Genomic DNA, 20,987 nt, shown 5'->3' on the forward strand with positions numbered 1-20,987 from the left:
AGACAGTGTGACCTTTAGATTTGAGTAAAGGTCACGTTCCAACCAGGAAAACTTGATTAGGTGACTTTTCAGGGTGACTTCTGAACTCAGTTCTGTGCATGACAGAATCAGAGCTATATGCTGAAGCCTCTCATCATTGTCAGTATTGCCTTCCTCCCTCTTTGCCTGTGTTTTCCTAGTTCTGCATTTCTCTCCCCCGGAGTCCACACATACCTTCCCTTTAGCCCTGGTGATGCTCACTGAGTCCTAACGTTCTCCACCCATGCCATCATCAATGTAGTTTTGTTTTCGATCATGCAGACTGGAGGAAATTTCCCCCAGCAGAAAGTTACGTTGCATATCATTACAAGAGGGCTTTTCCTTCTGTGTCATTAGGGGTGGTGCCAATATTTCAGTTTTTGAGGTTTCAAACTTGGCTCCCCAGATATGAGACTCGCCCTCCCCAGTGAGATTCTTGGCACAGGAGAATCATTTGCTCATCTTTGAGGAGATGGTTTTGAGAAAAGAAAGCAATAATCAACAACAAACCCCTAAATCCTAAAGCAAGTTTTACATTATCATGGGTATTTATTTACTGCTGCTTTGGGGTGAGTATTAAATTTCTGGAAGAGAAATGGATTTGAAGAATTGAAATCACTTTAAATATTTTGAAATTTTAAGCTGGAAAAATACACCAAAGGAAGTGTTGCAGTGGTGTGAGTGTTTGCTTTCTCATATCTTCTAAATGTTTTCCTCACTCCCCTATATTTATGCTAGGGATTGTTACTGTCTCCCTTTTCAGTGGGTGTCCGTGAGAAGGGGCTGAGCGATATGACAATGGCCAGTCAATAAGCAATGTACATTATTAATATCTGGGTTGTCTGTCTGTAAACTTAGAAGAAGGACTCAAAAAATTTTCATTGACATTCTGACAACCCAAGTGAGGTATTCAAGAGTCACTAAACTGTTGCCTATACTCTTCAGGCAATTCACTCCAGAGTGGAACTTACATTTGTGGCGGTGGGAACCTGAGTCGTTGTATCTGAATTTTATGCACAAGCCAGACAGAAAGGAACATTACACAGCTGCTAATCATCACTTTGACTTCTACCTTATTTTAAAACTCAGTCATTCCTTGGTTTCATCATGTCACACAATCTTCAGTGGACCATTCCTTGTAACATTCTTAAGAAGCTAATTCTTTTCACAGTAAGTTTAAGTTGTATTTCATTGTCCCCAAAGTAAAAAAAAAAAGCATAACATAATTTATAATTATTAACTGTAATTTGCTTCTGTAGTCTTCTCAAAGAGTGACAGAAATGTAATCAACAAAGAGAAAAATAATGATTAAAGCTTCACTTATTAAGGTGTGCAGGGGAGAGGGAAGGAGAGAGAGTCAAATGGGCCCTTTTGTTTCTAAGAATGCTATCTTCTCAAATATTATATTTCAAACATATAAAATATAGAAAATATAACAGTGTATTCTTATTACTACTCTACTTAAGACTTCTGCCACCTGTTAGCTGGGTGACCTCAGCAAGTCATTGTACCTCAGACTTAGCCTCCCCTATTTTTGACTTGGGGCGAGAATGCCTACTTCATGAGGTTACTCTGAGAAATGAATAAAATTATATCTATAAGACTTTTTAATGAATTCTGACATACTAAAGTACTATTAGTAGTAGTAGTAGTCATAGTATGCATTATTCTGCCAAATCAAGTATACTGCAGTATGGATAAAAACAGAGAATACAAATTTGTGTAGGCAGGAGATCTGGAATAAGACCAATGAAAACACTGGGGTAAGACACAAAATTGAGGAATGGCAATGCAGGGAAAATTGCAAGGGAAGCCTTAGACAGCTGGGTACTCATGCAGATTGTGTAAGCCTCTTACGAGTCTTATAACCAGAATATTTTCTTTCTTCCCCTTGAGAGAGTGTGATTGAATCAGTGTAGGAAAAAAACTCTGACCTCCACGTAGCCATGTGTTTTCATTCAGTGGCCTCTGGAAGCAAGTCTACGGAGAAGTCAGCCTAGTCCATCTAGGCCCAGCCAATGCTGAGGTCAGAGACTGACTCTGGACTCAACCCCTGAGTTCAAATTGCCTCTGGCTGCATGTTTTTTTGGCAAATCCTGTATCCTCTCAAGCCTCAATTTCTTTATCTATACATTGGAGTAAGTTGATATTAATAGGATCAGATAAGATAATGAATGAAAAGTACCTGTCATGTAATAAATTTAATATATTTTTATTATTTAATTACTAATTATAATAGTTTTAGGATGAACCAAAGCACAGATTTACTAATGAGAAAATGAAGGACAGTGATAGTGTTTTTGCCTTTTTCTTCCTTTTAAAAAGTAAAAGATTCAGTAAATGATTGGTAGGATCATTATAAGATTATGTACGATTTTAGAGGAGTTAAAATTAAGCATTCTGCAAAGTTACAGTCTAAGTAAAACCTTCACCAAATCATTTGTTAAGTTCACATGTACAAGTATTGCAGATAGACTTAAACTTGACCATTTCCTGTCAAAATGAAAGGAGCATCTTTTCTAGAATCCCTTTGTGGGCCGAAAGGAAGCTGTGGGCAATCTAAATAGTTAGTTGCTCTTTGGGGGGGGAGTGGAGGTAAGCACATAGGGGTAGCAATTAAGCTAAGGGTCTTATGAAATTGATGGATGTAGTTACAAATGGCAAGTCCAGAATTTGCTTTCGGGTTTGCTCATTGTCTCCTAGTGCAAGGGCTCCCTCTGCAGGTTCCAGCAACCCTCAGATTCTGCACGGGAAGCTAAGACCAGCTGTGCAAGCACCTGCTGCTCTTCTTTTTAATTGTGAGTGTCACTGTATCCACTGATGTCAGAACTGAAAACGCCTGGGTAAACACCTTCTTCAGTACGTGGGAGTGGCACGGTGGCAGAGCCGGTGCTATCAGGTGGCGAAGAGAGTCCCGACCCCACTCCTCTCACACACGCTCCCCTAATGTACCCGAGCATGGGCTCGTGGCCCAGGGGACAAAAGGCAGGATGCATTTTTAAGGCCCCACCATGATAAAGAGACACTACCTCTGTGGGTTCACTCTGCTCACCAAGTGCCTGGTGCTGCCACCTGTTGAAAAGTGTGCTACATAGACACCACGGAACAACCCTGACACCTTGTTACTGACCAACTCGTACACCTGCAGACTATGTTAAGGTCTATCAGATCATAAAAGCCTGTATCAGATTATGTTAAAAAGATACAGGAAAATATTTTGATAGATAAAACATGGCTCTATATCAACGACTACATGAATAAAGGTGGACAACTTGGTTGAGGTAAACATTGCAGTACCACATGTGACATGAGGTCACACCCTTATAAAGTTCATTTACCAGTTCATGGGTAAAAAACGGCCATACAGTGTCCATGGGGGCAGCGACACTATTGCATTTAGCCTTCAGACATTTTTAAACGGGGAGGGTCAGGAGGAACTAAGTGAGAGAGAAAAAGGGTAGCAACAGCAAGGTTGACAAGAGTGACCTAAAGTAAACTCACAACATATTGTAACTATTTTTCCCACTTACTTTCCCATGGGGGATGTATGTGTGTGTGTGTGTGTGTGAGTATTAGTATGATAAATACTAATTGAGAAGGTGGTTTTGATTAAAATCATTACAAGAAAAGTATCATGAATTAGAGCATCAAATTCTTTGTGAAAAGAAATAGCACTTTGTAAAAAGTATCCATTTGCCTTTTCACCATGTCCTTAGTTTTTTAAAATGATTTTGTACATACCAAAAATATATAAAGCACATGTAATTACACTAGTGATGATTGAATCTACCGCTGTGTTCCTCCTCCCCTTCACCCATCATTCTATCTTAAAAATCCCAGCTCTTTCTCGTTATCAAGGCCGAACATCACAGCAACCTTTCCTCACCCTCACCAGTGAGATATTTATTAGTATTGATCATGGACTTTGAAACATGTTATTAAAGTATCACAGACATGAGTAAGTGTACACAAAAGCAGAAACATTAGTAAATTCCCATTTACCCCTCACACTTCTTCAATGGTTACCAATGAGTGGTCAGTCTCTAGCTGTGTCCCCCACCCTCACTTCTCCTGTTCACACTCCTCATCCCTGCAAAGCCCAGGCATCACCTCTGTAACACTTTGGCATTTGTCTCTGTGATGTAATAACTCCTTTTAAAAACATAACTCTAATACCATCAGTAGACCTAAGAAATATTAATAACACTTCCATATTATCCTATTTTGAACATTAAAATTTCTCAGTTTGTCTTGTAAATATATTACCATTGGTTTGTTTCCATTGGTATCCAAATGATGTCTACACATAGTATTTGAATTCACACCTCTTTTTAAAATCAAAGGTTGCATATGTTTTGTTTTTTTCTTTACACTTTCTTGGTGAAATTTTTTTTTGTCCTTGAGGATTTTGCTAATGGCATCCTTCTGGTCTTATTCAACATGTTTTTCTATTTTTTTGTTGTTTTTTCTGGTGTGTTTTATAAGCTAGTAGTTGGATCTAGACAGATACCTGCTCAGACACAGGTTCAATTTTTCTTAGCGAGAATACCTCAGAGGTGGGGCCATGTCGTCCCATTTCGTCACACGGGGTGTCTAACCTCATCACGGAAGGGTGGAGAAAAACAGAAACACAAGAGAGGGATCCACTGCATCTGGGGTGGGGTTAAGGGCAACCAGGCAAAAAAGACAATTGTTTTCTGATAAACCATTGAATGATCCTGAATAAAATCTCCTCAACTAGATTTACTACTTCCCTGTGTTCGGCGTTGCTGGAGGGGCTCAAAATGTAGCAGGGGGGTGAGTCAGTCAGGTGTAGCGGGAGACCCTCGTGCGGTGAGCTTGTAGACACTTCCCATAAAGGGCTTCCCAGGTCCTCCAGGAGAGAGAGATGATAGAAATCTATGTAATGCAAGACACAGTCATGTTCTCTACTCGCCGCTGTGGATGATGGGAGTGATCGTTTACGCTGGGAGAAACGTGGGGCCACTCAAATGCCGGGAGTCAGAAGGAGAGAGGGGTTGAGGAAATAATTAGTATCTGTGGTCTCAGGGGCAGTTAGGTAGTGAGAGGAAGAGAGGGAGGCTGGAGATCAGAACCGTAAGGGTGGTATGGAAACAAAAGGGAAATTGAAAAACTCTTGAAAGAGTTTTCCTCACTCTTTCAAGGCCTTGTTTTCTCTAGAAGTATTTTAGGGTTTGTAAGTGAGAAGTAAAGGATGAGCTGTTTTCTAGATAAACAATGTCATTGTTTCTTAAAATCCATGACTTGTGCACTGTGGAAAGCTGTGAGTTATTTAGTATTTATTTCCTTACAGGACATGGGTACAATAAGGCCCAAAGCAAAGAGCTTGGGCGATCGAGGTCCAAAGCCTTGTTCCTTTTTTCTTAATAACTTTATTGAGATATTTAATATAACATAAAAACCACCCACTTCAAGTGTACAATTCAATGATTGTTTAGTAAATTTACCGAGTTACACAGCCATCGCCATAGATCAGTTTTTGAACATTTTCTCCCTCCCTGTAAGATCCCTCAGGCCCCTTTACAGTTAACCCCATTTCAGGCCCAAGGCAACCATTGATTTACTGTCTCTACAGATTTGCCTTTTCTGGACATTTTGTATAAATGAAATCAAATAATGTGTGTTCTCCAGAATCTGGCTTCTTTTACTATAAATAATGTTATGGGGGTGCATCCACGTCAAAACACGCATTTCTACAGTTCATTTCTTTCTGTTGCTGAATGTCCCACATTTTGTCTAACCCTTTATTGTATTAGCTGATGGACATTTAGGTTATTTCCATTTGGGGGCTATTATGAATAATACTGCTAAGAGCATTTGTCTGTAAGTCTTGATATCAACCTACCTTTTTGTTTTCCTTGGGTGTATACCTAGGAGGGAATTTACTAGATCATAAGGTAAATTTACATTGAGCTTTTTAAGGAATTAACTGCCAAACTGTTTTCCAAAGTGTCTGCACCAGCAAGATGTGAGCATTCCCATCTCTCCACATCCTCCTAGCCCTGCCTCTGACTAGCTGTGCAGCCTTGGGCAAACTCTAGTTTCCTGCTTAGCAAAATAGGTGGGGTGGGGAGTTCACATTCACCGAAGGCCTGCTCTAGGCTGGACCCTGCAGTAGGAGCACGCACATTCTTTGTTTCACTTTGTCATCCTCCCCATGAAATGTGAACCCGATTTTTGATATAGCTGATGGACTTACTGAAGCTCGAAGGGGTTAGGTAAATTAGTCATCACTGTAATACAGGACGGTGGTAAATCCTGAATTACATCAAATAACATATAGGAACATGTCTAGTAAAATGCTAGGCATGCAGAAAGTGGCTAATGAAGAGATTTTTAATTTCTGTGTCTTCCCATCCATCATCATTCACATCTGAAATAGGTGTGACCACAGGGCCAGACTTGTCCCAATCAGGCCCCACCGCTTCTCTAGTGATAGTCACCTGGTATGAAACTGTCACGCTTTGGAGAGTCTGAAAAGCCTTCCCAGAGTCTGCCCTGCCATCACAGCCACTCCAGGGGCAGGAGTGTCGCAGAGCCCAGCCCTAACCTGAGCTGCGAATCTTCCCTGCACAAAGCACTAAGCAGCTAGTTCAGGATGGGTCACATCTTTTTGTGGTTTCTTTTGTTCATGTCTCTTTTCTCAGTGGTGGTAATTATTTGTCCAAATTCCAGAGAAGGGAGTTCCAAAGAAAAAGTACGTATCAGGGTTGCCAAGTAGTTAATTGAATTGGTTGCTTTGAAATGGACCCAGTTGGCTTACAGATGGACTAAATGGCAATAAGAAACAAAAACAAAGGGAGGTAACACTCCCTTGGTCAAGTTTAAGAGAGTGATGTGTCATACAAGGACACTATAGCTTAGTCAAGTTCAAGGGTATGGAGTATTAAAAGTATTTTGAATATATAAATTTATATGAAATATTTAAAATATTTTAATGTTTTAAATGTACAACATACAGGGTTTCTGGAAATTAGTAACTTGTCATTCATTGTCTTTTCAGGGAGAGCCGGGAGTCAGAGGACCTCCAGGCCCTCCTGGGCCTCGGGGCACGGGAACCCAAGGGCCAAAGGTGAGTCCTCAGGGCTGTTTCTTGTGAGACTCAGGCACCACCAGTGGCAACCAAGTGAGCATTAACTTCATAGTAAGTGCTTGTTTTGGTGCTTACTTGTCTTTTCTTGGTTACTGATGAAAAGCCTTCTTTTCCCATATCATGTGAACTTTCAGCAAATAGAACATCTAAGTTTATAAAGCCATTCTCTTCCCCCAAAGTAACTGGTAAGCCAGTGTCTCTTTAAAAACCAGCTGCAAAGTGCCCAAAATATTTCTAGGTTCCTCAGAGGCTTTGCCATCATTAAGAAGCACAAGTTTACTTTGGCCACAGGTGCGTCAGGTGGCCTTTTGACAGGACACTAGCTGACGCATCTATTGTGTCATATGTGTGTGGTGCGCTGTCAGGGATTCAGTTTGAGGTCTAGGTTTATTATCTCCATGGAAGGTGAGAGAAACTTCCTCTGGCTCCCTTTGTTCTCATTTCCATTTCACTTCCTTTTGCCACCTCCAATTTGGTGACTATTCATCCTTTGGTTCTTTTAACCCAGTGTTTCTTAAGGAGGGAGATTTTGTCCTCCTCTTGCCACTCCTGGGAGACAATTGGCAATGTCTGAAACCATTTTGTGGGGCGGGAGTCACAACCAGAGAAGGATTGCTGCTGACTTCTAGTGGGTAGAGGCCCAGGGTGCTGCTAAATGTCCTACAGTGCACAAGACAGCCTCCCACGATAAAGAATCTCCCAGCTCAAAATGCCACTAGTGCTGAGGCTGAGAAGCCCTTTTTAATTTTTCATCTACCTGCTCTGCATTTTTTTGAGTTGTTCAAAAAGTAAGGCAAAGAAATATCAAGTATGCTTATAGGGAAAAATAGGTATTAATGAGCAGGCACAAATTCGAATTATAAATAGACGTATTCACACTCAAAATGCTGAGAAGTGAATTAGAATCCGGTTATCAGAGTGGAAGAGGGAGAGGCTTTATGAGCAAAGTCACTGAGGACCTCAGAATCACTAAGATTCTTTATCTCTTGGTGTCCGCCAACTCCATTTGGGCAGTGGGCTATTTCTTACCCTCACAGATCACTCTTTGTAGGTGGAGATTGCCCAGGATGTCAGTGCTTGTTCTCACTGGGTGATGGGGAGATGGGTCTATTCTTTCTTCAGTGTCACCTTTATTTTGATTCTATTTTATTGGTTGATCAATCGATTAATTGCAATAAGCAGGAGGTCCTCTTATAATCAGGAAAAATAAAGTTTTTTCCTACTGGAAAGAAAAAGTCTGACTTAAACAGTAAGTTATATTAACCCAGAATTTCTACAAAGTTCATCCCATCAAATTTTTTTCTTTTTTTAAATTTATTTAGTTATTTTTCCAGTACAGTTTTTCTATTACTCCCATCCTATCCCACCCCCTCCATCCCCCCTCCCTCCCATTTCCACCCTTCTCAGTTGTTGTCCATGTATCCTTTATATTTGTTCCTCTAAATCCCCCCCCCCCCCATTTCTCCTGAAATTCCCTCCCCTCTCCCCTCTGGTCCCTGTCAGCCTGTTCTCTATTTCAGTGTCTTTGGTTATATTTTGCTTGCTTGTTTGTTTTGTTGTTCAGCTTCCTGTTAAAGGTGACCATCAAATGTTAATCTGAGAACTTCTGGGATAAACTAGTATCTCTATTTTGGGACTTCCTAGAAGCTTTAATATTGGTATTTTCCTATGGGCTGGGGATCTCCAAGGAGAGGCACATACTGTGGTGGAGAGCACTTTCCAATCTCATTTGACCACCGAAGTTTTTCCTCAGGAAATATGAGGTCTACTTATGCTGTAAAAAATACATATGGCAAAACTGTGCCCTTTTTGCTTCATTTACATATTTTCTTAAAAATTCAACAGGGGACCACATCAATATCTATTGTATTTTTAACTGCAACCCCGGTGAATTAGCACTCTGTGTTGAAATGCAGCAATAGATCAGAGGCTCCAGAGATTGCGTGGGAGTGGTCTTCACGCTCCCCTGGCTTCTAGGGGTTGTTGGTAGGGCAGCTGGGGGAGCCCAGGGTGACAAGGCTCCCAGGCCAACACTTCTGCTTACACCAAGCAGCTCTGCCCTAAGTCTTTATTGATATTTGGATTATATGTAAGATTTTTGCAAAGGATTCTGTGGCTTAAAAATTTTAGAAAACCTCTGCTTTATATAAAATATGACCTAGCTTATAGGGTAGCATGGATGAAGGTCCTGATCAGATTGAAGTAAGAACAAAGCTAAGAGCAATAATCCATTGTTTCTCTCTAAATCTTCTTACCCTTGTCTGATTTCTCTCCATCTTCCCACAGGGTAATATGGGGCAGAAAGGCTTGCCTGGCCCTCCTGGGGCCCCTGGCCACGGATCCCAAGGAATTAAGGTATGTAAACATGACTGGGCTAGAGTCACCTCTCAATCCACGAGGGTGGTGGAGAAAAGAGGCTGTGGACAATATAAAATCGGACTATTATGAAATGAAATGAATGGAATGTAAGCTTAGCCATTAAAACTGCATCCAGTATTTAAAGACACCATTCAGAAGCACAAAAAATGCTGTAAGTACATTCGTTTCAGGAACGCTAAACAGAACATAAATTGCTCGGTGAAAGGTTTAGCTGTTGCAGTGACCTGAGGGGCTGCTGCTGTGGCATCCCTGATCCTGGGAACCCTGGAAACACGACGGGCTCACTCCGCAGGCACCACAGCAGCCCTCCCACCCCGTCTTTCCTGTGCAGTCCCCGCCGTGGCCCTGCTGGCACCGCCCTGCAGAGGTGTTCTGGCCCCTGAAGACCTTGCTCATGCTTTTCCCAACCACAGATGTCTATTGATTGCATAGATGAATGTGGGATTCTGGCTCTTTGGTCTCTAAGTGGCCTTGGTGTTTCGGGCTCACAGCACAGCTAGCAGGTTCTATGATGCCATCATGTTGACCCGCTGTGAGCCTCCAGCACTGACCTTTCCCCTAGACGTGGACTCTGGATATGCCAGTAATCCCAGGGGAAGTCAGAATGGATGAGAGACGGGGCTGGGTCCTGAGAGAATCCTTAATATGTTTATTAGCCCTGGAGGGGCCAGTGCTTACGAGGGCCCGAAGGGTTATATTGAGAGGGTGGGCCATTCCAGTTAAAAAGCCCAGTATGGGGACAGACAGAAATCTTCATTTTTACTCAGGAATTGTTCCAGTTTCCCCCTCTCCATCTTTAACTCAGTTCCAGAGTCCTGATAAGCCCCACATTTCCACGGTATTTTTTCTCCGAGGATCAGGAGGTCCTTATAAGAATAAAACTCCTGGTGGCCCTCCATAACTTCAGGGTTCTGATGTACATTTGCAGGTTGGGACTATCGCTCCTGCTATGCACAAACCCTTTATTCATGAAAAGAATGCCTTTCCACTGGCTTCCATTCTTTATTTAGGCCTGAACATAACCGATCCAGTCCTGGCTGAGGGAACCCTCCCTGTGGGCTGTGGCAAAGGACGGGTTGACTAGTATTTCAAGCCTAGCCAGTTTATTATCGGTGTGAAAAAAATAACTTCAGTGGCATGCTAGGGGAGTCAGGTGACACTATCTGGCAGAAGTCCCAACGTTTCCAGAGCTGCCGCATAGTGATGAGTGCAGTTGTCCCTCGGTCACAGGGCTACCGCCTCAACCTCCGAGGAAATGAAGGGAAACTCGGTCTAAATGACCTCTCTTGTCTCTACATTCTGACTTCAAAGGTGTGATGGAAAGGGGACTTTAGAGGCAGTCAGACCTTTGCCAGAATCTCTGCAGTTGTGTAAGCTGGGACAAATCATCTGCCTTTGTTGAACCTCAACTTACACATCTTTGAAATGGGGATAATAAAGCCTAGTTATAAGGAGTTATGAAGATGAACTTGTACAAACTGCCTAGAACACAGTGGTGGGTATTCCGCTAGAGCTTGGGCTGTGGAGTCAACAGATTTGAATCATGGCTTCCTGAGTACAACATTTCTGCCTCAGGTTCCACATCAGAGTAATGGGGGCAGCGGCAGTACTATTTCCTAAGGTTGCTGTGAAGCATAAACGCAATGATATGAAACAGTATGTATAATGCGTCTAACACAGGCTTGGCACATGGCTACTTAGGCCGTAAATGTAGTTACTCTCATTAGTACTCTTTCTTGCTTCTCGTCCCTTTCAGCTGGTATTTCTTATATTTCTAGGATGAGGGTCCAGAACGCCAACATCCAAGTGATTCAGTGCTCTAAAACATAAAACACTGGTTGCAGTAATTAGTGTAGGTATGGCTTCAGGACCCAAAAGACCCCAAAATGTATAACAGCCCAACACAACAGTGTTTATTCACATAATAGGCCGTGTGAGTGCTCCTGGTTGGTTGTCAATTTTCTTCCACATAGAGTTTCAGAGAACCTCATCTTCCATGTATGGTCCCTTCAGCTGCTGGGCTTCTTTTCCACTTACACCCAGCAAACAGCAAGAGAGAGTGTGGAAAAGGCACACTCGCGTCTTTCACTTCTTGGCCAAGAAGTGACAGACATCACCTCTGACCCGTGTTACTGGTGCGAAGTAGTCTGGCGGAAAGGGGCCCCAGCTGTGTGCCCAGGAAGAAGGGGGGCAGAGGTTTGGTGAACAGCTGCCATTTACTGCTGCAGATAATTTAACCCGTTTCTAGATAAGATGAAATAATGTGTTCCTCTGTAGTGTATCAGTGGTTCCAGAAGAGAACAGGACACAAGAGTGGTCTCCATGACAACTTCCAAAGTGCCTCATCACTCCCAATATTTTGGGGCACAGTCACCTGGGCTTACAAAGACTGAGTTCAGCCCTGTGGTTTCTTTTATCCTATCTTGAAAAGAAAACTTTACAGCCTTGGTATCTTCTTATTTATTTCAAGCAGCATCAGGAGCACCAGTGGGTGATTTAGAAAGTGTTTTAAGTAGACAGGCTGAGTACCAGATAGAGTTGGACGAGGCTTGGGGTTCAGTGGGACCAGGACATCTTCATTTCTGTCTATGACAATTCCGGGTCAGAGGATGAGGGACCCCTGAAACCTGGGAGAGAGCTGCAGTTCTAAGGCTCGGGGGAGATGGACGTGGCAGCAGAGGAGGGGGGCGGAGCTGCAGGGAGAGCCTGATGTCAGGATTTAAAGAGGTTCTTCGTGCCAGCAATGAGGCTCACGTGGAGAATAAGGGAGGGTGGGAATCCTGGGGGATTTCTTGGGATGCTGGTAGCATTGAAGACCAGGAGGCATGTGCTGGTGGGTGTGTCAGCCCAGCTTACAGGGCTTAGTGAGGGGGCAGCCAGAACAAAAGTGGCTTCTCCCACCAACGTGCTCTGATGGGAAATTCAGGGTAGAAGCTCAAAGATTCTTGGCTCATTGTTTAAGGTTAATATCATTTCTTAGGCAGATTTTTTGTTTGTTTAGCTGTGTCAGGGTAACTCTGGTTCTGTAAACTCCAAACGTGCTTTTTACTGCATCAGGCATTTTTGCTACCTTTGGTGTCCCTTCAACCAGAAACAGTAAAACTTGAAAGAATGCCAGCATACTGTGGTGGAAATCTCACGCGGAGCCTGCCAGCCCTCTGCTGGGCGTCTACCTGGGATCCGATTTCTTTGAAAGTGTTCCAGAACCTACTTGAGAAGGTTTTTATAGAGAGGACCCATTCTAGCCTGGAAAATCACCCCCCTTAAAGGCCAAATCGAAATGATATATTCATTGAAATGGAGCTGGCTTCAGGGGGAAGAGAGTCCCATCTATAAAAGGTCATGGGTACATTCAATATGCACTAAGTTGTGAATACCTGCCAAAAGATCAAGAGGTAAACTGACATTAGGAAGTTTTTCTAGTTTTCTAAATGTATAACCATGCATATAATGTTAATATTATAAGAGGAGCAAGAAACACATACATTTTAATACGATGACTTTTGGGTGTTTTAATTTAAAGTTTTCTTCCCCCTTCTGATTGTAAATAAACGAACAGCAGCAAAAACAAAACAAAACCAACCATGGTAATAGTATGTTCACGGCATTGAACCTGAACGCACCTTAGAAATTAAATTGAAACAGTAAGGAATACTGTAGTTAACAGCATAACAAAGACTGTACATGTGTTTATGCCAGATACCATCTTTGAATTAATTTCTAATACCTTTTCTGTGTTATAATTTTTGAATTCCCATAGTGATTTCTCTACATAGAAGGGAACCATATGGGAAGTTTATACTCTCAAACAGCTTGATGGTGTGGGATTACCCCTGTCAAAAATGCCTGTGGCAGAGGGGGCTGTAGCTAAAAATCAATCCTGGTTATCAAAGTCCGCTAACCGACTTACAGACTTCATTATGTTTAAACAAAATGAAAAGCAGTGGTATGGGTTACAAACCAAAGCCAAAACTGCTGAGCCCACTGTATTCTCTAGATAGCTTGTAGAGGTCAGGAAAAGTGTGCATTAATTAACTGGGATGGGCTTGGTGGCCAGTGGTATTACTCACACCTTGGCTCACACTTTCATTGCCTCCTGGGTCATTTAGGAAACAGGATTTCTTTTGGTGTGTTTTTTTAATCTTTGCATTTGAATCTGAGGATATGATAGGTCATCTTCCTCTCTCAATCTCTTTACTAAAATTTTCCTTTTTAATAATCAGTTTCCCCAATGAGGACTGGAATGGCAGCATTAGGCTATCTATTTGATGGGGCCAGACCCCTCAGTAGTGGCGTTCATTTATCGGCCACGTGCCATGAGCAAGGCCTGAGGCAGTGGCCGGTGACTTGTTCCTTCCATGGCCAGGAACCTGAAAGGAAAAACGAATCCCTAAATCATGTTTTCCCAAGTAGATAAACCTTGAATCCCACCCAAGGTTTACCATGGTTTCTCCTTTACTAAATTCTCCTTACTAAAGGTATTCTCCTTTCTTCCTTCCTTCCTTCCATGCATATTTTCCATTGTCATTTAGTCCCCTTATACACCCCTCCCTCTAGCAATCTTCCTCTAATATTTTTAAAAATTAAAGAAAAAAAACAGGGTAAGAAAAGCTCAAAGGGCTGTCTATGACCTGGATGCTGCCCACCTCTGAGACCTGACCCTGCATCTCCCTTTATCTCACACAATACCATCAGGGCACAAGGGTTTCTTCCTGTTTTTCAGAAACGAAGGTCATTCCTTCTGTAGGGACTTTGCACTACTCTTTCTCCTACTTTAGCATTTCACGTGGCTGGCTCCTTCTCTTTATAGATCTTAGCTCAGATGTTATCTCCTTAGAGAAATCATTCCTAACCTCACCATTCCATCTCTACCCCATTCTCAATCATTCCATGGTATTACCCTGTTTTATAAATTCTCCTTACTAAAGGAGAATTTCATTTATTTATTTTCATTGTAATTAGTAAACTTGAAAATTTTGTCTACCTTTCAATTTGGGACTATTTGTCCTACTTGTTCTCTGATTTTTAAAAATAAATTTACTTATTATTTATTTGTTTGTTTGTTTTTAGAGGCAGGAGGGGAGGGAGAAAGAGGAGGAGAGAAACATCAGTGTGTGGTTGCCTCTCACATACCTGCTACTGGGAACCTGGCCTACAACCCAGGCATGCGCTCTGACTGAGAATCAACTGGTGATCCTTTGGTTTGCAGACTGGCACCTAATCCACTAAGCCACACCAGCCAGGGCTGATTCTTTCTTTAAAAATCCTTTCTTACTCTTCTCAAGATTAATTTTTAACTATTGCATTTCCACTTTGGTAGTCTTGAATTTATACACTATTCTCCCTTTTTTTTCAATAATTACTCTTAAAAATATTTGCAGTTGCCTTATGAAATAGCCCACATCAACTTTCTTGTTGCTATAAGAGCTCAGAACACTTTAATTCCATTTACCCCTACCCTAATATCATTATTCTTATTTTAATTAAGTTTCAATCCTTTGAGACATTTTTAAATACCATTAATGCTGATTTAGATTTATCCACAAATTTTCTACTTTTCTTCTCTTTAACCTGCCTTGCACCTCAGACTTGAACTACTTCTGTCTGGCTTGGATTATTCAGAATTTTCTTTGGTGAAGATCTACCAGAGTAAACTCTCCTCATTTTGGTTTGCCTGAAACTATATTTATTTCTCCTTAATGTCTTCTTAGAAGATATTTTTTAAGTATGGAATTCTAGATACACAGCTTTTCCTCTCAGGACATGTGAAGATTTTCTTGTCATTTGGCCTCTGTTATTGCTCATGATAAGTTATTTAGACCGTCTAGCTATTCCTTTGGTGATAATTTGTCGTTTTCTCAGTGGTTTTTAAGGCTTTCTCTTTTTATTTGGTGTTATGTACTTTCACTGTGATGCATTTAGGTATAGATTTTATTTTATTTATCCTGCTTAAGATTTGTTAGAATTCCTAATTCTGTGAAAAATACTTCTATGAAGTATTTTTTTAAATTGCTTCTGGGAAATTCTCTGCCTTATCTTATCAATAAGTAATATAAAACTATCGCTCTAATCTTCCCTACTTCACACCCTCTCTGTTTTCCTGGAACTGCAATTAGTTAAACCTTTTTTTTTTTAAAGATTTTATTTATTTATCTTAAGAGGGAAAGGGAAGGAGAGAAGGAGAGAAACATTAATGTGTGGTTGCCTCTCGTGAGTCCCCTGCTGGGAACTGGCCTGCAACCCAGGCATGTGTCCTGACTGGGAATTGAACCATGATCATGTGGTTCGCAGGCCTGCTAGTTAAACCTGTTTATTTTTTCCTTCTAAGTATCTGTCCTTTTGTATTTTCAATCTTGTCTTTCTGAATCACGTTATCTCTAAGATGTTTCAGGTCTGTTTTCCAGTTTGCTAAATCTTTTTTCAGCTATATTGAATTTATTGTTTAGTGTATCCATGAAATTTTTAGCTTCAATTATATTTTTTTTCTAAATGATATATTTGAGTTTTTAAAATCCACATAATTATTCCATGTAGAATATTCCTTTAGAAAAAATATTCAGACCATATCTCCTTTTTATTTTTTATTTTTTAAATATATTTTATTGATTATGTTATTACAGTTGTTCCATTCCCCCCCTTCACTCCCCTCTACCCTGCACCCCCCCATTCCACCCACATTCTCCACCTTTAGTTCATGTCCATGTGTCATACTTATAAGTTCTTTTGATTCTATATTTCCCATACTATTCTTGCCCTCCCCCTGTCTATTTTCTACCATCTATGCTACTTATTCTCTGTACCTTTCCCCTCTCTTCTCCTCCCACTCCCCTGTTGCTAACCCTCCATGTGATCTCCATTTCTGTGGTTCTGTTCCTGTTCTAGTCGTTTGCTTGGTTTGTTTTTAAGTGTGGTTGTTAATAATTGTGAGTTTGCTGTCATTTTAGTGTACAGGTTTTTATCTTCTTTTTCTTAGATAAGTCCCTTTAACATATCCCTTCTTTGCTTAAAAAGCTCTAAAGTCTCCCTGTAACCAATCAACCTTTCTTCCTTCCTTTCTTCCATGCATATTTTCCATTGTCATTTAGTCCCCTTATACACCCCTCCCTCTAGCAATCTTCCTCTAATATTTTTAAAAATTAAAGAAAAAAAACAGGGTAAGAAAAGCTCAAAGGGCTGTCTATGACCTGGATGCTGCCCACCTCTGAGACCTGACCCTGCATCTCCCTTTATCTCACACAATACCATCAGGGCACAAGGGTTTCTTCCTGTTTTTCAGAAACGAAGGTCATTCCTTCTGTAGGGACTTTGCACTACTCTTTCTCCTACTTTAGCATTTCACGTGGCTGGCTCCTTCTCTTTATAGATCTTAGCTCAGATGTTATCTCCTTAGAGAAATCATTCCTAACCTCACCATTCCATCTCTACCCCATTCTCAATCATTCCATGGTATTACCCTGTTTTATTGTTTTCATAACAATATCACCATATGAAAATATTTGTTTCCTTATTTGTATATTGTCTGCCTTCTCCTGGTTTAAAAAAACATCTCCTTGAGAGAAGTGGCTTTGTTTCTCTTATCCATCTCTAATTTCCTAGCATTTAGCAGAGTGATGTATCGTAGGCACTTAACAAATATCAATTTAGTAAATGAACAAAGTAATGAGCAATGGAATGAAGCTGTGGAGGTTGGTGAGTAATGGTAAAGTTTCACCTGTTGACCTGCAATGTGCTTCATTTGTATATATTTTAATTCAATAAACCATGATTAAATTCCATCATTAGGAGAACTCTAAACTTGGGAAATGATAACTTTTTTCTAAATCCTAGCATTTAATAGAGGACATATCAATCCCTTACTTACAATTTGGTATACTTTGATCTAATAACAAATCTTGGAAGTACTGGATTTGGCTTTCTTGCGAGTGTCTATTTGTGATCAGTTACCACAATACAATGAGATCATAGTGAATATTATAAAAGTAAATGTACTTCTTTGATACAAATAAACCACAGGGTATTTTATCTGGTGATTCTTTTATATACTTAGTGGATTCTGCCCAGTGATAATCAGAACATATAAACAAAAATTCTTGATTGAGCTGATCTAGGTCTTACTTCTAAAGACTCATTAATAGATTAAAATAGTCACAGGGATGCAAAGTACAGCACAGGAAACAGAGTCAGAAATACTGTGATAATTATCTCCGGTGCTATGTGGGGACCACACTTACCAGGGATATCACTGCCTAAGTTATACAAATGTCTAACCTCTGTGCTGTACACCTGAAACTAATAGAATATTGACTGTCAACTGTAATTGAAAAAAAAGCTACGGGGAAGAAAGCATGGTCCATCAATGCCTGTCATCAGACCAGCCCGTCCCTATGCCGCATCATGCCATGTTCCACGGGCCTGTTAACAGTTAAGTTAGAAATGAATCACAGACCCAGTGCTATCCAGCTGTTAGATCTTCACAACTTTGTAGTTTTCACCAGGAAGTGTAAGTCTTGGAAAGGGACAGGTTTTCTTGTGAGTTCGTATTGTAGACATGACATTTAAAGTGTTGTACTAACACATTATCAATTCCTTTTCATTGGTATAAAGAAATAAGTTTTTTTAAGACTTTGTTTTTGGGGTGTATGCCATGATGCCTTTAAAGAGTAGCTCTTAAATTTCAAAGTTGAAAACAGATTTTTAATTTATTAGAATACTAGTCTTCTGAAAGTTCTCCAGCTGGCTTCTGTTGGTTTTAAAATGAAATCTGATGAGTCAATAGCTCCCACTGTGATTGCTATGCCAGTTTTAGAAAGAAATAAATCTTCCCTGGACCTCAATCTGTCCTTTCTTCTTTAATTACCTTTCTGTGGTGATTGCACACAGCGAGCATACTGGCTGTGCAGTTTTTGCTGCGCACATACTTAAAAAATAGTGCACTCAGAACTTTGCCAGGGTTGTGATGAGTAATGCTAGTATGTCCTTCAATACAGGATCTGTTTCTGTTGTGCCTGTAAGGAAAATAAGTTTATAAACAAGTGTTTTTTTTTTAAAATTCTCACCTGAGGACATTTTTTTACCACTGCTTTTTGGAGAAACAGAGGTGGGGGGAGGAGAGAGAGAGAGAAAGAGAAACACATTGATTTGAGAGAGAGAAATATCAGTTGGCTGCTTCCCATATGTGCACCTAGCAGGGATCAAACCCGAAACCTAGGTATGTGCCCTGACTGGAATCGAACCACCTATAACCTTTCAGTTTATGGGATGATGCTCCAACCAACTAAGCCATACTAGCCAGGGCATTTACATAACAAGTTTTTAAGTCAGATCTTCTGTCTGCCCCCAATTAAGGATACTGACCCTAATATTCAGTCCTAGCTAGTTGTACAAAATTTTATATTACCAATTCATTCAATGTATATTTATGGAGCCTATATAAATATGCCAGGATCTGTTCTAGGTCCTTGGGATGTATCAAGAGCAAAAGAGACAAAGATGTATCTTTATGGAAGTTGCATTCTATTAGCAATAAATGTAGCAAATAAGTTATATGTTAGAAGATGGAACTGCTATGGCCAAAAAGGGAGAGCAAGAGTATACGGCGGGGTGGCCTCAGGACACTGCACCATTTGGGCAGAGACCCGAAGAAGGTGTGGGAGTGACCCTTGTGGATTTCCGAGGGAAGAACAGTCCAGGCCAAGAAAGGAACTCATGCAAAAGCCACTCGATAACAGGAGGATGCCTGGCCTGTTCCAAGAAGAGCAAAGAGACCTGGGTGGCTGGACACGAGGTCAGGGAAGTAGCAACACGAGGCTGGAAGAGGGCCAGTGCAGGTATAGCCCTGTAGGCACCTGTAAGGACTTGGGCTTTGACTCAGAGTCAAGCTGATTTCTGTGTTTTGACCAGTAGTGTGGTATGGTCTGACTCACCTTTGGAAAGAATAACTCTGGCTGCTGGGCTAAGAATAGAGTGTAGCAGGACCAGGACTGAACTAAGGAGGCTGTTCAGGAGTTCACGAAATTACAAATAGCATTTGAAAATCTAAGCCTTATAATCAGTTCACAAATATTTAACTTGCTAGGGAAGGATTTATATCTAGTGCCCTGTGTCTGAAAACAGGAATGTGTAATAGAAAATGTTATGACAAAATTGATGCCAGATATATGTCCGACCGCAGATCTGCCAACTGAAGTTTAAGCTACTGAACCACACAGAACTGTACTTTATACATGGACTGTGGCACAAAAAGTAAAAAATCCTAAATCCTAATCCTAGATACAGTTCTCATTATGCATTTGGAGAAAACAAAGGTGGAATTTACCCTTCTCCTTTGCCTTCCTCCCTTCTCCCTCTTTTTCTCTCTCCTCGGTCTGTGATAATTATATGTTTAGACATTACGTGTGAAAGTGTGTGGTTTAGGACATATATGTGATGGAAGTACCACTTGTTATCACCCAACTTCCCTGCCAAAGTCCAGTAAAGGAGGTGTCTGCTTTCTATGGGCCATTGGAAAACTTCCATAGTAAGATGTAGATATAAATACATTTCAGAAGACCTAGTTTATATTTTTAAAAACCTTTATATATTTTCATATCAACAAAATACATCTAAAGAGTCTTTAAATACACCCAAAGAGATCAACTTCAAAAATTGGCAAGACTCCCTTTGCTCTGGACACCCAGTCTTCTTATATTGTCTCAACACTCCCCACTGATACCCCCTCCCCCCGCCCCCCCCCCCCCGCTCTCAAAGATGCAGTCTGCTGGAAGTCTTTCAGTTTCCTGTGAAAGCTGCATTTCCTGAACCTGGTGCCTTAGCCTATGCTGTTCCTCTTCTTCAAGAAACACCTGTCACTTCACACTCTTACAGGCTCATTTTTACTCTTATGTCAGGACTTGTATTAGGTAGGTTTCCTCCAGCAGCCTTCCATCTCCTTACCCTGTGTTTCCTTTGCGTTTTCCTGGCACACTGCATAATAACCCCACCACAGATCTTTTCACATTGTATCATAAGCACTTGTTTTCTCATTTAAACAGCAGATTCTGTGAGACACGTGAGATTAGCAGATGTCTTGTGTTTATTTTTTGTTTCCTGAGCACCTACCACATGGGTAGCATCTATTAAGTATCCAGTAAAAAAATGAATAAGTCCTGTCTATAGCTTTCCTCAATATTGACTCTCTTACCTCTCTTCCAGAGCATTCATTCAACAAATACTCCTTAGCAACTACCATGTGCAGGACGCAATGCTAAGTGCTGGAGATAGAAGTAACTATGGTACCTAAAGCATCCGTACATGGAGATTAGATTCTATAGAGTTTCTGTTTGCATTCCCTTATATCCATAGTAAAAAAAAATCAAAACATACAGTGGAGGAGAAGAAAATAGGGACCTGTGGATTGGATCTGTTGGCTCTTTACCTTATAAAGGACAAGATGGCTTTGTTTTGTATTTTGGTTTGATATTTATTTCGCTCAGAGTGA

General features: G+C 40.8%; 1 protein-coding gene across 1 annotated transcript in view; it reads left to right on the top strand.

The window, feature by feature from the left end:
- COL28A1 (collagen type XXVIII alpha 1 chain) overlaps positions 1-20,987 on the top strand; it is a 157,317-nt gene that overhangs the window by 91,143 nt on the left and 45,187 nt on the right. Inside the window, exons 26-27 of the mRNA XM_037046418.1 lie at positions 7,043-7,111; positions 9,419-9,487. Of these exons, the coding sequence (XP_036902313.1) occupies positions 7,043-7,111; positions 9,419-9,487 (138 nt within the window). The remainder of the gene's footprint in view (positions 1-7,042; positions 7,112-9,418; positions 9,488-20,987) is intronic.

This window comes from Sturnira hondurensis, unplaced genomic scaffold (genome assembly GCF_014824575.4).
Source record: "Sturnira hondurensis isolate 20B ecotype Veracruz unplaced genomic scaffold, ASM1482457v3 Scaffold0005252, whole genome shotgun sequence".
Classification (NCBI taxonomy): domain Eukaryota; kingdom Metazoa; phylum Chordata; class Mammalia; order Chiroptera; family Phyllostomidae; genus Sturnira; species Sturnira hondurensis.